Source organism: Aulonocara stuartgranti (genome assembly GCF_965226115.1).
Source record: "Aulonocara stuartgranti genome assembly, chromosome: 22".
In the NCBI taxonomy this organism is placed as follows: Eukaryota; Metazoa; Chordata; class Actinopteri; order Cichliformes; family Cichlidae; genus Aulonocara; species Aulonocara stuartgranti.
The window spans coordinates 24,432,457-24,449,633 of record NC_138957.1 but is presented as its reverse complement, the minus strand read 5'-3'; the positions used below and the strand labels follow the sequence as shown (position 1 = coordinate 24,449,633).

General features: G+C 42.9%; 2 protein-coding genes across 5 annotated transcripts in view; both read left to right on the top strand.

Annotated features, from left to right (window-relative positions):
* Positions 1-266: 266 nt before the first annotated feature.
* rnf115b (ring finger protein 115b) lies at positions 267-8,501 on the top strand. Its single transcript, XM_082520603.1, has 9 exons — positions 267-779; positions 2,378-2,436; positions 2,581-2,641; positions 2,731-2,945; positions 4,300-4,368; positions 4,496-4,574; positions 4,739-4,832; positions 8,006-8,121; positions 8,261-8,501. The coding sequence occupies exons 1-9, from the start codon at positions 702-704 to the stop codon at positions 8,381-8,383; spliced, it is 894 nt and encodes a 297-aa protein (XP_082376729.1). The 5' UTR covers positions 267-701; the 3' UTR covers positions 8,384-8,501.
* Positions 8,502-10,822: 2,321 nt separating this feature from the next.
* The window catches only part of ash1l (ash1 (absent, small, or homeotic)-like), a 43,566-nt gene continuing 37,211 nt past the window's right edge, over positions 10,823-17,177 (top strand). For 2 of the 4 annotated variants that reach the window (XR_014274039.1, XM_082520599.1), the window contains exons 1-3: positions 10,829-11,436; positions 12,260-12,374; positions 15,590-16,405. Coding sequence is in view for 3 of the 4 variants with exons in the window: in XM_082520599.1 (XP_082376725.1) it covers positions 15,800-16,405 (606 nt within the window). In the remaining variant the exon portion in view is untranslated. Of the gene's footprint in view, positions 11,437-12,259; positions 12,375-15,589; positions 16,406-17,177 lie in introns of all 4 variants that reach the window. The other 2 variants (XM_082520598.1, XM_082520597.1) reach the window with 2 other exon arrangements.

Here is a 17,177-nt window from a genome sequence, read left to right as displayed (position 1 = left end):
AGGATGGACATAGGCAATGTGATGTCACCCACTGGTTAGTGAAGTCCTGTTCTGAAGCCTCTAGCTGACACTTTTAAACCTCTTGGTCACTGAGGTGTAAACCCACAAGCAGCTTCTATTCAGTATCATCTTAAACTAGCAGTTCAGCCCATAAAGTCAATTCAACAAGGTGCTGAAAACATTCCTCACAGATTTGCTTCACGTCCATGCTCAAGACACAACAAGAAATATTTCTCTCTTTCGACTTTCAGACTGTGTGATCCACGAATTAAAAGGAGTGAGACACTTCTGTTTTACACCAAAAATTTAGGGCCTTTTTTTCATAAGAGAGAAGCGTCTCTGGCGACACCCAACAAACTGAAAGGAAACTACATCCTTGGTGTCATGCTTACAACTTGTTGCTTAAATTTAAGCTCGGGTGGCTGCAACTTGATCTTTGCGGCTGCCACCAGAGGAAGATCGAGTCCGCCGGTTACATATTTTTCTAAACACGTTTATTATTGGCATAACCAGTCTAGAGAAACCCTTCATGCGTTTTGCTTATCAAAACGTCAGTGTGAAGATTGTGTCCTCTCAAAAAGGTCTTAGTTTGGTTTTGGGACACATCAACACCCTCCTGGACCGCTCTGATCCGTCTGACAGCCGTCTGAGACTTTTATGGGCTGCCACAGCTACGTCAGGGACTGCGCTTCACCGTGAAGATGGCGGAGGCTGGGGATACGCCACAAGTCCGGTTTTTCTGTCACTGCTGTAAATGTGAAACAAACCCCAAACTCCCGGTGAGTTGCTTTGGAGAGTGTTTTTGCTCCACACGTGCTGGCCTGAGCATCACCCACGATTTCTCCTCCCCGGAGGGTGTGGAATTAATATTAACCGATTCTTCAAACCGATTTAACTGATTGATTAGTAACTATTATCTCCAAAACCTATAATAATTGGAACCCTTAAAGCACACATGTGGCTATGGCGGCCAGTCTTTGGGTTTTCGTGTGCACACAGCGAGTACTGAAGTCTTATTAGAGCGGGTGAGGGAGTAAAATGTGGCGATTCACGTTGCCATATTTAGAAGCGCCACTGTTGGCCACTTTGTGTCTAGTTGTCTCCCGTCAGCTGTGTGTAAGAGAAGTCAGAGGGGCGTGTAGGTGTCGCCACATTTACCACCAGGATTTAAAAAATATTTCTCCATTGCTGTTTAATGACACACATTCAGCTTGATGTGGCGGACTGAAAGGTTGAACTTCGTTTACTTTGAGTCAGTTTCTCTTGGAGGTAAAACGGAGAGGGCACAGTGGAGCGCATTTGTTGCGCAGCTGGCACTTTTCGTGGCGTAATTACGCACTGGTATTAGGTGACGCAGAACGAAAACGCACGTTAGCAGGATTTTAGGAATACGCCCGACTTTCTGTTGTTATTCCTTTTGGTTTGAGGGTGTCCCTAAAGTAATACTTTATTTATTAAATCAACGTCTAAATTATTGGATGTTCATAATACCAGCAAACAAAATTCTAAAGTGAATACTGAATCCTTTCTTTTATTGTATATATCTGTTAAAATCAATATAAAGGGCTGTACTTATATAACCTGTTGTGCTCATTTTGTGCTCTTACTACAAACTAGGCTGATGCACTCACACGCACATTCATACAAGCACTATTTTCGATGCCTAAGCGCTTTTTGCCTAATATTCACATACACACTTGCACTCCAATGAATGCATCCGGGTTCAATATCTTGCCCAAGGATACTTTGACATTCAGACTAAGGAAAATCAAACCAACAACTTTCAGGATAGTAGACAAACCGATCTACCTCCTGACACTCAGGAAGAGGGTATATTTTTTAAACATAGTCTGAAAATACTTCAAACAGACTATCTAATTCAGTATTGAACTGCAAAGTTCCTCCCAGGTCAACCCTGCCAAACAGCATGTGGCTTTCTTATAGTGGCTGCTTGGCATTGTGCTTTTAAAGTTGTGTTTTCAGTTATAAACACTGAAAAGTCAATCACAATGCTGCAGCTCTGGTATCTTAAACAATAGAGACAGTGAGTATGCACAACATATGACCACACTATGACCACTCCTGGATGGTAAAGCATATTGAAGCCCATCTTCGTGGCTGTATTGAGACTGACACTGTCTACACTACAGTGAAGAGAGATGAAACTTGACTGGCCTGCGCAGATCACCTCCAGAATAAAAACCAGGACGTCGGCTGTGTGCCAAAAATTTGTATTCAACTCCAGCCCAATCCCTGCAGCCAGCCTCTAAAATTTTGCGGACAGGCTTGCCTGAGGATTAGCAGATTAATGCCTGTACTTATGAAATGGCAGTGACAGTAAACGAGCTTATTATAAAAAAGCTTTTCTGTCTTTGAGGATTTCGTATGCCCCAGATGTGACTCTGGCTTCATTGAGGAAGTAACAGAAGACTCCAGGTATGGCTTTCTCTGATTTAAAAAAAAAAAAAAAAAAGGAACACGTGAAAGCATTTTAAATATACCTCGTTAAAGAATGATAATGAGTGAAGCATGTATGAATTTTCCATTTAACACCACTGACAGATTTTCTTTACTGTCTAGTCTCCTGCAGACCAGCAGAGCATCTGTTCCCAGTGAAGATTCAAACTCACTGCTCTCAGAAGTACGTCCTAACAAATGGCATTTTAATAGGAACACTCCTCTTTCTCTAAAGCTTTGTTTGACACATTGCTTCTCTGGTCTCTCGCCAAGTTATGGCAGCTGCTGTTTATGGAGCGCTCTGCTCTGCTGTCGCATCCGCCCTCCTCCGAGTCCGACCCTGATGACGGTGAGCAGGGATCTGCTGGTCAGAGCCGTCTTCTTCCAGCATCACCGGGCCCTGCTGAGGCCACAGAACCAGAGTCTCCTTCCAACCCAGAGCAAGAGACACCGTCTAGGACCTTCGAACAAAGGCCTGCAGTTGAAGGGTGTGTGAACATGGTATACAGAAACATGACCGCAAGGGTGCTGTGTTATCGATACAGAAACAACAGCCAATGAGAAATGAAAACCAAGATCAATAACAAGACCAAAACTTTAATATCATGCATATACTACCAGTTTCAAACTACGTTTGTTTAAATCGGTGAACAACCTCATTACAGGTTCAAATTTGTGAAAATATACTGACCTTTACCTTCCAATTCACAGGTAATATTTTAATTTCTTATATTTGTGAAGTTTTCACATGTAAGGATACCTCAGTAATGATTTAATATTTCCAGTGATAAACACAGACTCCCAAATGAAACAGATATAACCGCTGTGATTTTGGTCTCTGCATTTTGAATCCAATCCCAGTTTTGTGCAGCCAGAAGTGACCGTGTTTAGATGAGAGAGTGAAGTGCTCATCGACCGACGCTGCAGATATAGTCCACTAATTACTGCGTAGTGTAATGGTTTACACTTTTTCTTGGCAAGTGAAAGGTTGGTGGTTCAATTACAGCTGGAGATACAAATCTCTCAAACGTCCACAGCTAACCACTGTGGTGAGCTCTTGTGAAAAAGCTGCAGCTTAGTCGCTTTCAGCGCTGCATACTAATAAAATACTATTTTGAAGGGCAACACTATCCACAGAAGCCAAAACCAGTTTCTCTATCAGGCTGTAAGCATTATTTTCAGTGTTGTAAAGTTTGAAATTAAAATATGGGAGTCTGTGGGGACTGACTTGATTTTGGAGTGAAGTGGCCATTAGAGGAATTGCAGTTTTTGGTGTTTTCACACTGACTTCATTGTTCAGCCCCTTGGACAGCATGAGCAAAGGGTGGATCTTACTGAGAACCCATGGGACACTCCCCACTCACTGAGTAGTGACTTACCAATCCCACAGAAGGCACACCCTAAACTTTAGGGTATGCTTTAGGGCCTAAAGCATACCTTGCTTTTTGTCCTCAATTTTGAGTCATATTGGGTTGATAAAAAAAAACATCACTTTGTATTCAGTAAGACATGAAAATAGCAAATGAGATCATAAACTCATCAGAAAAGTACTTTCTGACAACTTTTTACAGGTGGAAACATTCATCCTTTATATACAGTCTATGCTTTTAATCATTATCCTTCCCTTTACACATGCATGCAGTCAAAAACAGTTCAGTATCAGACTAAGTGTATATTGGATGATACGTACTATAGAGAACAGCTTTATACATCGGTTGATGTTTAAAGCTGTTGACTTTACTAAGTCCAACTAAAATAAAGTGACTGTATGATCTGAAGCTGTGAACATACAGTAAAGCCTGGTTTAAGCACTCTAAAGCTGTCCGTTTCTGCTCATTTAAGGATGGTGCAGCAGTTCTTGGCTGGCCTGTTTGCCAACAACGGAAACCCCGGCGCTGCACCAGCTGCACTGTAAACGGTTTTAATTTTAGATTTCACATCACTTGCTCTTGAATTAATCTAAAGTTGTGTGACAACCGCCCCCTCTCTCACGCGCCCTCTTGTTTTGTTCTGCTCTCCCTTTTGGTTCGTTTCTCAGATCCAGCATGCTTCAGTTGTACTCAAACCCTGGAGATTATGCGTGGGGTCAGAGCGGTCTTGACTCTGTCATCACGGAGGTCAGTGACACCAGAGCTAGTCTCTATGAAGCGCTGCGCTAGCATCGTTACTTCATTGTTTTCTTTTATTGAAACACTCACATAAAATCATTTGCACACAATTCTCCATTCATCTGTTCACCTATTTGTAGTCGTACCACTCATTTCTCTTCCTACTCACACAGTTATTAGGACAGTTGGAGAACACAGGTCCACCCCCAGCAGAAAAGGAGATGATCTCATCCCTTCCAACCGTTTGCATCTCTCAAGAACAGACAGGTGGGAATTCCAGTATGGCACATGTACACCGGATCACATGATCTCTCCAGTACAGCTCAGTAGCTTTTTAAAAATTTTGACATATGACATTGGAATTTGCATAAGATACACATACAGTCCTTCTGCATTTCTTTTACTTTTGATATTTTCTGCCCTTCCTCCTCTTTCCTCACTCCGTAATTACTTCTTTACTTTCCTTGTTCTGAGGATTAAATGGTTTAAGTTGAAGAAAGGAAGAATGTTGCACAGAGCTGAGTTGAGACAGGCCCTGGGTGGTAGGGAAGAGTTACCAGATGACTGGGAAAGTACAGCTGAAGTGGTGAGGGAACCCGCCGAAAAAGTGTATCCTCTAGACCAGGTGTGTCAAACATGAAGCCCGGAGACCAGAATCGGCCCGGTCAAGATAAATGTGCCATAGAGATCCAGCCCACTGGACAACTCTGGAAAATGTGAAGGCGTGCAGAAGTGATTTTGACTGTTTAACTGTATTTTCACAAGTTTTACACCTTTTCTAATAATAAAGACCTCCCCACACCAAAGTAATTAAGTAATGGATAAACAGTTAAATCACAGTGGAAAAACAGAAAGCGGTTTCTTTTAATCTTCTATAGAAGTGTCTGACTTTTTTTCTCTAAATTAACCAAAACTTTATACTTTAAACTACCAGAACTTTTTTATCATTTAGTTTTACTGGTCCGGTTAACTTAAACTCAAACTGGGCTGTATGTGGCCCATGGCGTTTGATATCCCTGCTCTAGACAGAGGAAAGAAGACTAGACGACTTGGTGGTAGAATGAATGAAGAAGTAAAGTGCAGTATTTGAAGAAAAAGTGGGATAGTCAGGGAGATTATGAAAGTTTGGAGGCTCGGCGTACGGCAAAGAGAGAATAAGATAAGATAAGATAACCTTTATTAGTCCCACACATGGGAAATTTGTTTTGTTACGGCAGAAAGTGGACAGTGCAAAGTTACATGGGATATGGGGAATGGGATACGAATAAGATACTGTACACAATAGAATAGAATAAAATAAAATACTATATACAATAGAATAAAATAGAATACAACTACAAATAGAAGTGGAAAACGCAAAGGGAAAAAGCTTACAGTGAGTTGTATATAAAGCTGGACACTAAGGAAGGAGAGAAGGACATGCTTTCCTCAAGATGGAAAGGATGTGCAGCAGGTTAGGGTGATCAAGAATAGAAATGGTAATGGCTAATGAATATAGTCAAGGATGAAATTAAAACTTTGAAGAGCTGATGAATGATGAAAATGAGAAGATTAAAATGGTGGTTTGTCCAGATTACATACCTGTGAAGGTATGGAGACGTCTAGGAGAGAGGGCAGTAGACTTTTTAACCAGATTGTTTAACACAGTTTTGGAAAGTGAGAGAATGCTGGAGGAATGCTGGAGAAGTGTACTGCTAAGTGATTTTTAAAGAAAAAGTCATGGGATGGTGATGTAGTAACTACAGAGTGATAAAGCTGAAGAAACATACTATGAAGATACAGGAAAGAGTTGTTGAAGTTAGGGCAAGAAGAAAGCTGTTGATCAGTGAGCAGCAGTATGGGTTCATGCTGAGGAAGGGCACTGCACATGTGATATTTGCTTTGAGAGTGTTTATTAGGAAATACAGAGAAGGTCTACGTGGGTGTAGATAAGATACCAATAGAGGAAATGTGGTACTGCATGAGGAAGTCAGGAGTGGCAGAGAAGTACATAAGGGTGGTGCAGGACTTTTATGAGGACAATGAGACAGTAGTGAGGTATGCAGTAGAAGTGACAAATGGATTCAAGATGGGGTGGGATTACATCTGGGAGCACCACTGAGTCCCTTCTTGTTTACAGTGGTGATGAACAGGCTGGCTGATGAGGCCAGGAAGGAGTCTCTATGGACTATGATGCTCACAGACGACACTGTGAGAGTAGAGAGGCCAGGGAGCAGGTGGAGGTATGACCTGGAGAGAAGATGAATGAAAGTCAGTAGAAGGAAGCAGGTGGGACAAGTGTCAGGGATTTATTTACAGAACAATAGCAGTAAGAGTGAAAGGGTAAGGTTGTGAGACCTGCTGTGATATATGGTTTGGAGACAGTGATAAAAATACAGGAGGCAGATTTGTGGATGTCTCAGATTTGACGATGCTTAGATTTTTGTTAGGAGTGACCAGCATGGGCCAGATTAGAAATGAGTACATCAGAGGGACAGCTCAGGTTAGGATAGTGGATATAATTGGACAAAGGATGCTTAAGATGGCGCTGCTATGCAGGAGCAAAAGAAAAAGACTACAGAGAAGATTCATTGATACAGTGAAGGACATGCAGAGGGTTGGTGTAACAGAAGAGGGAGCTAAGGACAGGGTGAAATGGAGGCAGATGATCCTCTGTGGTGACCCCTAATGAGAGCAGCTGGAAGATGAAGACTTGAATTTCTTTGTTGTGTCTTTCATGTAATACTCCTACCAGTAATTATTTTACCTTTCATAGGTTTCCTCATGCTGTCTTTTCCTCTTATTTTTGTTTTTCTCACGTTCCTTGCCTCCTCATAGCATTTATTTATTCTTTCACTATTCCTACATTTCCTTTCCTCTTCCTCTTATCACCATCATCCTATATCTATTTTCCCTCTCCTATATTTTCCTCCCTCTCTTATCTTTCCTTTCCTTTAGCTATGTTCCCTTTACACCTGCTGTGTTTCTGTAATTTATATCCAGTTCCTCTTCCTTCTTATTTCTCTGTTTTCTTTCTGTCATCTATGTTTTCTTTTCTCCTCTCACTGTGCTTACTCCCTGTCCATTGCAGTTATTTTACTTTTCCTTATTTATGTCCTTGTAGCTTTACTTTCCTTCTCCTGTATTATTTATCTCCTTCCATCTTTCCTTCCCTCATCATATTTCTTTCCTACCTCTTACGTTCCTCTCCCTACTTTTATCTTCTTTATACTGCCCATTATCCTTTCCACTAATCTTTCCTTGTTTCATCTTTGTTGTAAAAAGAGACCACTTAATATTATGTATTGAGAACTATGTTATAAATCATATTAAGTATATAGTCTGTACCACCTTGTTACACTGTAATAGTCTACAGACCTGTCTAATAACTGGATTTTTTTTGGTTTTGTCTTCTTCCACATACTCGTTCATACTTTTTCCTTCCATTTCTTCCCGGTTAGATTGCAGACTGGAGTGTCCGGTTTGCAGGGAAGAATATTCATTAGGGGAAACTGTAAGGAAGCTTCCCTGCCTTCATCACTTCCACAGTGAATGTATAGTGCCGTGGCTGGAGCTGGTAAGGCTGCGGTCAGTGGGTTTGAGGGGTTTAAAGGTCTGGTAATAAAAATAAAAGATTTCCCAGGTTGTAGCATGCTATAAAGAGTGTTGTGTCACATAGTTTCTGCTGATTAACAAGAGTTTTTCTACTCTCAAAGCACGACTCTTGCCCCGTGTGCCGCAAAAGCCTCGATGGCGTCGACAACAGCCTCCCGCCCACATCGGAACCCGCAGAAGCCCGCTCCCTCAGGACAGAGCAACAGGAGAGGCAGGCGATCTGAGAAACGTGAAGACAACTCTACTTCATTTTACTGTTTTCAGGAGTCACGCCTCCCACGTCGGAAATTTTGCTCCCCACATCAGCTGCTTTTAAATAAAACAGATGTGTCAGAGTCATAATTTGCAGCTTTAACTCTCACTTGGTTCACGCATCTCTGTTTAAGGAACTTCTACTCCAGCATAGTTACCATTTTATGCTACATCTGAGAGTTTGCTGACAAAATTCAGAGGTGATGTGTCCTCCTTGTTACGCTGCACTCTTAGGTGGTTTTCCGAATGACTGATTTTGATGTCATGAACTAATCCCCACTGAGCTATCTGTGGCTGTCAAAGAGGAACTCACAGAATTATGCATTATTCTCTTGGTAAGAGAGTTTCTTAATGCAGTATATTGTTGACCTTTTACCTGTGTACAGCCATTATTAAAGCCCAACCCAGTGATCTTTACTGTCCTCTGTCTTTTCTCCCTAACATATCTGAGATTTAGAAGCAGATATTAACCAGTCACTTAGAAAAACATAGTGTTTCCCAAACTTTCTAAGCCAAAAACTGTTCATTCTACAGAGCCCACAGTTTTTATAAAAACGTAACAATAAAAAAGGTCCGTGTTCAATTTTATTTAAGGGCAGCGTAATGGCATCAGCAAGATACGCTTTCTTTATTTTCCCTTAAAAAAGAAGAAGAAGAAGATTCATTTATCTTGGTTTCAGTTCACATTTTCAACTGGTTATGTGCACAGCAACACTGGGGCCTGCCCCACAGCTCAAAAACCACTGGATTAAGATATAATTATGTGCATATCTGCCAGTTCTATTTGTCTCTTTTGCATTTTGTGGTCAGTAACTGCTCGATGACATTGTCCATTTGAAACCTCTGTATGCTTTAACAGGAATTCATACCAAAAACAAACAAAAAAAACCCCCACATAGCTCTTCTTCAGAAAATAGTCACATTATATAGTCAAACTGCTCGTCTAAGATATCAATCTATTAGTGTATGACAGCAGAGGAATTGTCACACCTTTTATGAATTAATATGACTCATTTATTAAGCAAAAATTATGAGCATTCACTTGTTTCAGACCCCAAATATTATCTAAGCTGCTTTTTCCCTGCTTTATATCGTTTCAAACAGCAGCGATCAGTTAACTGAACATGCATGTGTTTGGACCATGGGAGCAAGCTGGAATTCCCAGGTAACCCATGTAGGCACGAGGAGAACATGAAATTTCACGCAGAGAGGCCGTAGTATCTCTTTTTCTATCTGCTTAAACCAGTCTGTCCATTTTCCTCTGAGATCAACTAGACATTTATGCTCACTTGATATTTTCTCCTCTTCAGACAATTCTCTGTAAACTCTAGAGATGTTAGTGTGTGAAAATCCCAGTAGATCAGCAGTTTCTGAAACATTCAGACTATCCTGTCATGAACTAACAACCACACCGCAATCAAAGCCACTTAAATCACCTTTCTCCCACATTCTGATACTTGGTTTGAACTCTTGCAGGCCATCTTGATCAAGTCCACATGCCTATGCATTGAGCTGTGTTATTGGCTGACCTTTTTGGTTAATGAGCAGGTGGACAGATGCACCTTATAAAGTGGTCAGTAAGCATATAAATAAGTATGATTTAGTACAGTGGCTACTGTCCTTACAAGTGGGAGCCCAGCTGCAGTGGTTTTAAAAGTGCAGCACAAACAGTGCTTAGCTGTGTATTCATTAGAGATGCAACATTAAATGTATTAATCCCTAACCAGTACAGCTGCTGTCCATATATATCTACACTGTGATCCGTAGGGAGCAGGTGGAAGAGAGCCTGGAGAGGTGGAGGTATGTTCTGGAGAGAGAGCGAATGAAAGAAAGTAGAAGTAAAACAGAATACGTGTGTGTGAATAAGAGGGAGGGAGGTGTAACAGTGAAGCTGCAAGGAGCAGGGGTAGTAGTTAGGGTAGATGCCATTAAATGACTGAGGTTAATCATTCAAAACAAAGGACAGCGCTGGAGAGAGGGGAAGAAGAGAGGGCAGGCAGGGATGAGTGGGTGGAGACGCGTCAGGGATGATTTGGGGCAAGAGTGAAAGGGAAGGTTTACAAGACCTAGTACGGTGTACGCTTTGGAGACAGTTGCACTGATAAAAAGCCAGGAAGTGGCAGAGCTGAATATGCTATAAGATTTTTATTGGGAGCTGCCAGGATGGACAAAATTATAAATGAGGATATTAGTTATAGTTTGGACGTGTGTAGAGGAGGGATGCGGAGCTGTGAGGCAGGAAGAAAAGAGGAAAACCTCAGAGAAGTGTGACAGAAGCAGATGCTAGAGATCAGGTGAGACAGAATCAAATAAAAGAATAATTTTTCTTGACAGTTTTAAATCATTTAATCAGCTTTTTATTATTATCCAGAAAAAACAAATACAAAAATGTAATAGCCAAAAACCAAACAAGCAATAAAAAAGGAAAGGATAAAAAAAACAACGCCAGAGGGTGATCGATTAGTCGCCCAATCCATCAGAGTCGAACATGACAACAGAGGGCAGGGTGGTTTATTTATAGGCTTGACCCCTTGAAAGGAGGCACGAAACCGGGATTTGACAGTTGACTGTTGCGCACCGCCAAACACACCCTCGCCCTAGTGCAACCGAAAATAGCGAAATAATGAAACACAGTCATTTTTGTCAATGACTGGGGACCGCAGGAACCGCGTACAACCGACATTTGCTCTCCTCTCCTCACCTCCTCTCCTCTCCCCTCCGCCCTCCTCGGTCCGTCCTCCTTCCCTCCCTCCCTCCTCTCAGGGACCGAGAATGCCCGTGTTGTACTGACACAGTAGCGATACGGGCTGAGCAGACATGGAGGCCCGATTGACGAGAGAGGCCCGCGCTGACACATCCAGGCCCAGCTAATGGTGTGTCGGAGTGGATTTCGGAGCATCTCGGGAGATATTACGGATACCAGTCGCCGTGAGGAAAAAAGGATTTAGGCACCGAGGACGAAGAAATAAGAGGGAGATCCATTTCGGGTCTCTGTTGATTCAACGCAGCCGCCATTTTGTTGACAGTTAGTGTTTTTTTTTTTTTTTTAAATAACCCACACAGCCCTGCATCCTTTTATTTTATACCGCCGGAATATAAGTCTCTGTTTTTGTTTTACTCGCGTTTTTAAGCAGATTTAATTGCGCGTTTGTCTTTGAGGTAATGTTGGGAGATTTTTTTCTGGTTTAGCTCACTTGCTAGTGCATCGCTAGCCGTCGTAGCTGAGATGTAGTAACACGAGTGCCTGCGAGAATGTGACGGAGATGCAAGATTATGTACATCACTTGTCCCGGGTTGTGTCACTTTCACTCGGTTTACACAAATTGTATGAAAGCTGTAGGCGTTTGTTATTCATTTGCTGCCTACACGGCGTCTAAGTTAAGTGAAATTTGCTTAAATAGCTCTCAAACAGGCTGCTGTAGATGGCTAGTTAGCTGCTGCCAATGCCATTGATACAGACTGTAGCCCCGTGTCTATTATTGGACTGATTGTACGGGCTGACTCTTTACAAAATAAACAACACTTTCGTGATGCATGGGGTTATATTAAGCTCCAAGTGGCGATCTATTACTTTACCGCTCCGGCTGTTAGTGCTAAGTGTTGTGGAAATAAAATTGTTAAGGGGGAGCGAGTGGGGGTGCTTTGCATGTTGGCACTCAGCAACTTTGTGTCTTGGAGCTTGGCAAGGTTAACGATCAATTTTAGTGAGTGGTCAGGAGCTGTGTGCAGTGGTTTCCGTTTGAGGTTGTTTGTAATACTCCTACAACAGCGTTGAGATATATTTAAACTGTAGCCCTTTTTAAATTGTTCTGATCATGTTTTTTTTTATTTTCATTTTGGCTTTTCAGCTGTTGGAAGATAATTTTAATAAAAGGGGGGGGGGAAATGTGGCCACCACGTTGATACACAAGAAGACAGGACACAGCCAAATAATGTGAACACCGTTTCTGGACTATTTCAGAGGTGAGTGGAAATGATGCACATTGATAGGTGTTGTTTACACAGGAGTAGACGTCTTCCCACCCCAAAAGCATGCTTGCAGAACCGCATGTAGATACTCGGTTTCTTTTGTATCAAGACAGTAATTACGAGTATGACTAGATAAGGGCAGTTGCGGGGGAAATTAGGGCTGATCGGTTCGCAGACTCATGAGTTGGTCCCTTGAGGGGCTGTGTTGACTGCACAGGAAACCGAAAGCAGATAACATTATTTGGTTTGCTCACTCATGCTCTGGTTAGCCATGTTTCTTCTTGTTCTAAATTAAAGTGCACGCATGTTTTTGCGCTGTACTGGAAGTCCTCTGGTTGAACTTCCCTGAGCTGCTGGGGGAGATGTTTGCACGGTGCAGGTGTGAATGACACCTGCCTCTCTGTTCCGCTTTGTCGCAGCGAGTTAACGGAGTTTAATCATTGTCCCCGCTTCTTTCTTTTTTAAAGCAACGGTCTGTTACAATTCTATAGCACTTCCGCTGCTGGGTGATACAAAGCAGCGGCGGCAGTGGTGGTGCTGGTGGTTGTAGTAGTAGAGGAATTTGCCTGCTTCCACCCCCTCCTCTGAGCACGGCCCTGTAGTAATACCAGTGGAGCTCTGGAAATGACAGGGAGCTCTCAGGGCAGACGCCAGCCCTCATGTGAATGATGCAGGGGGTGGGTTGGTTGGTGGGTGGGTGGGATACTATTGCTATGGCCAAAGGGAAATAAGCAGTTATGAACAACGTGTGCAAAAGTGAGGAGGGAGTGAAAGGAGGGAGGGAGTAAAGGGGGGAAGAAATGAGAGAGGGGGAGCAGGAGTTGTTTACTACGTTCCTCCCTGCTCTGCTATTTCTTAGGTTGTTGGAGTGAAATTGATTGTTGAATCTTGTCGTTTTTCTTTTGGCATTTGTTTGCGTTCATAGCATTGCATACTGGTCTTCTCAGAAAACAAAAGCAAAGGACAGACAGGCGTGACTAATATCAGCCTTCAAAACCACAAGTGTTGCTATTCAGTTGTTTTGCAGTATGACTATGGCAATGAAATGACTGTAGTGCAGTTTAACTGCTTCACATATACAAAAAGTACCTCAGCGCTAGACATGAAAATGATACACTTGAGTGTTAAGGCTGATCAATGAGAAATTAGAAAGCGATGTGGCCTGGTGTCAGATTATCAGCAGGGGAGCGAATGCCAGTAAATGACCTGACTTAGCTTGTTAGAGGTGAGGGGAATGTTTTGACTCTCTGGGAGGCTTTTCTGCCGACTTGTGTCACTAGCTGTCCACAGAGTTGGGTACTAAAGTGGCTTATTTTTGGCATTGCTGCTGTTATGCGACGGAAGCAGCTCCCATCACCGTGAGCATAAAAGAAAGAGGAGAACATTTGTCACTGTGTGTAAAAAGGACACAGGGAAAGGGAGTTGGTGGGGTGGGTGATGGGTGAAATGTGTTTTTGATTAAAGTGGGAACACAGTGACTTTAGTTTGTGTGCTGTTCTCAGTGCTTTCCAAGTTTGCGAAATCGAGGAGGAAGAGGATGGAAAAGCTTAAAGAAAACCGGGGGAAAGAACACCGAGATTGATGGAGTGTTAAAGAAAAGTGGGAGGTGTGATTTTCAGTGTGGTATGTGTAGCGAGGGGGAGTGTGCAGTTTTGAGGCAAAATGGAGTGAGTAATTGAAATAAACACTGAAAGGACCATGTGGGGAACCGCAGGCAAGAATCCAAAAATTCTGCAGTGTTTACTGTGTGGTTTAAAAAAATCTCTACTACTGTTTTCCACTGTCATAATCCAAAACAAACATGGTGTAAGACTATAGCAAGGAAGATTTCCTTTTCCTTTTCCCCCCTCATCTTACCGTGATGCTTTACTGATGTGATGACTTGTATGACTTTCCTGAGGCTCCATTAAGTACCCCCTTTAGTGCTCTCCACTAATGTAGGATGCAGAAAAACCGCCGGCATGTTGACGCTTGATCACTCAGGCTGGAAAAGGCGGCTGGATCCTCTCGTCTAGTCCCAGAGACCTAGTGTGCTGAGGTCACAGTTCTGAATTGCCTCCAAATGACTTCACCCAGAGAAAGCACCTGCTTGGGGGCAAATCCGCATTAAATCACTCAGAGGCCGCGGGGAGCTGTAGACAACTTCATTGAATTGGGCTGTCCTCCCAAAGAGGACAATTAAGAAGCATGCTGCTCTCTGCTGCTAGCGTGTGAGCTGTGAGCTGCCACTATCACAGGCAACCGTTTTCACTGCAGCTAATGAGAACACTTAAGGGATTGCTCATTCTGCATCTTACTCCGTAACACTTGGAAGGATGTGGCAGTGCTGTGGGATCAACTACTGACTCCAAGGAACACCAAAGAGCAAGCCAAACAAAATTTCAAGGGGGAAAATAGCCTCTAATGCCATCTGGAATGGCACGAGTGGCTATTTTCATTGTATTGTCAGACAAATGAACTATTGGGCCTGATTTTTACAATGTCATTACTTTTGGACTAAACTCCACTGGCTTCTAATTTATATCCATGCCCGTGACAGACACTTGCATGCAGTCATAGATGCGTTCTTGCCATTTCTGGGTTAGAGCTTGCTTGGCATTATGTTGACTTGTTGCTATCCCTGGTCTAGTTAAAGCCATATGACTGGTGGCTTTCACAGGCGTTTCTGACAAATGCTGTTGTCTTTAGCATCAGTCAAGGCCTTTTGATGTGCGCTGGCATAGTAAACTGAAAATTGTCATTCACCACTTTCTATGATCCTGCAATAATAATTTTTTTTCTTTTCAAAAAAAAAAAAAACCCTAACCACACCTGGACCTGTCTCTAGGCACTTAGTTTGGAAGCCACTGCTCTAAAGTAAATCTGCTTTGGAAATCGCAGGTGGACAATTCAAAGTCCTTGTTCCTAAGGTTACATTTCTGAGGTGAGGTAGAAGGGACTTTGCTGTGTAAATAGGTCACAGATTGTTATAATCTATGAGGATGAGCGCACCATAAAAAGTGTCAGAGATGAGATGAAGGACACTCTAACCAAATAGATAATAAAATTGTTGCTCTCTGTCTGCCTTTCACCAGCGTTCATTTTAAGACTGTTTAAAACTGTCAGTGTTTCTGTTTTTCTATTTCAGTGACTAATGTGGGATTTATTTTTATCTTCTCTACCCTCCCTTTTCTTCTTTCTCTCCCCTCTACCTGTCCCTGGTCCTGCAGTTGAAGGACGGAGAAATAGGGCTGGACAGCCGAGGAAGGGAGAGAAGCCCTCAAAGCAAGGAGAGCTTCACCCTCACCGTTATCCCCCTCCCCCTTTCCCCCCTTCACCCTTATCCCATCCCCAGACAAAAACTCTACCTGGTATCCACATTAACCACTCCTTAAACTCCATAAACTTGTACCCCCCCACCCCCCACCCCAAACAATCTAATGGATCAGAAGATTCAAGGGAGGACTGCAACTCCACCCCCTCTCCTGTCCGGTGCTCCCACAGGGGAGCGAGAGAAGGAGGGAGCGGGTGGGAAGAAAGAAGAAGAGGAGGAAAAGAAGAGGGACAGAGAGAAGGAGGGAACCCCCACCGCATCTGCTGGTGCAGGAGGCACAGGCGGGCCAGGAGGTGCCGGTGGTGACCAGTCCCATTTCTCCATCAAAGAGAGCAGCCTGTCTGAGGGCAATGTCAAACTGAAGATTGGCCTCCAGGCGAAACGCATGAAGAAGCCTCCTAAGATCCTGGAGAACTATGTGTGCCGACCGGCTTTCAGAGCCACTGTGAGGCATACGGGTCGTGGAGGAGGTAATGCCCGTGGAAACCGTGCAGGCGCCACAGGTGACGGGGCGGGCAGTCAGAGCCAGAGTCCTTCACAGGGCAGAGAAAAAGAGAGGGAAAAGAGTCCCAGTGTAAACAGACCACCCATCTCATCATCTTCAACAGCCCCAACTGCTAAAGCTCCCACACCACCTCCTCTAGCTCCTCCTCCTGCCAGCACTACCACCCTGACACCCTCCCAAATGAATGGGAACGCTCCGGCAAAAAAGGTATGGAGGCTAGATGCTGTGGATTTTATTTATTTTGGTTCAGCAGTGATTTTCCACTTTGAACAAAATTAAACATTCAGTGATGACAACTAGTATAATTATTTTCATTCACCTTACTTCCTTAAAATGTTATTGGTCAGCCACGGGTCTACAGCAAAGCTACTCTAGTAATCACAGTGTTATTACGCTAGTAAAGAGCAGAGCATAAATTTTACTTTAGTTTTCATTGTGTTCTCAGTTGGCTTGCCTCTATTCATCGCTCACTGGCCCCTTCAATCACCCTCCGTCTGTGTCGTCTGTCCTCTGCCTGGCTGTGTACTCTCCACCCCCATCCCCGCATGACCCCTTTCTCTCACTCTCCCTTTCTGTCCTCAGTCTGACCCTAATAAGTGTTATTGAGCTGAGGGTAACTTCCCCCTCTGGCCATGCCTGTGAAGCACCGTTGGAGTAAAGATCTTACCAATGAATGTGTAACATTCACTTGCTGCTGATACTTCCCATGTGTGTTGTCATGATGTGTGTCAGTTTCTGTTTTACGCTTTTTTTAAAATATTGCTTAATGTTGTGCAAGATTGCTTACATCTTAATTATGATGTACCTGGTGCTGTATATATCTAAAAGATAATATTTAACTTTAATATTGTACATTACCTTCTTCAAATTGCAAATCAAGCAGTCCTAGTTTGCGCCTCTGCTGCTTGTTTACCACATTCAAAATTATATATATATATATAATTTAGAAATTTGGGTGGTGTGTTTGTTATTTCTTTAC

Bases quoted from the DNA above. Each gene is read 5' to 3' on its own strand.
- rnf115b (XM_082520603.1), top strand. From the start codon at position 702: ATGGCGGAGGCTGGGGATACGCCACAAGTCCGGTTTTTCTGTCACTGC. The intron at 2,642-2,730 runs GTACGTCCTAAC...TCTCTCGCCAAG, and splicing joins CAAACTCACTGCTCTCAGAA to TTATGGCAGCTGCTGTTTAT. The intron at 2,946-4,299 runs GTGTGTGAACAT...TGCTCATTTAAG, and splicing joins CAAAGGCCTGCAGTTGAAGG to GATGGTGCAGCAGTTCTTGG.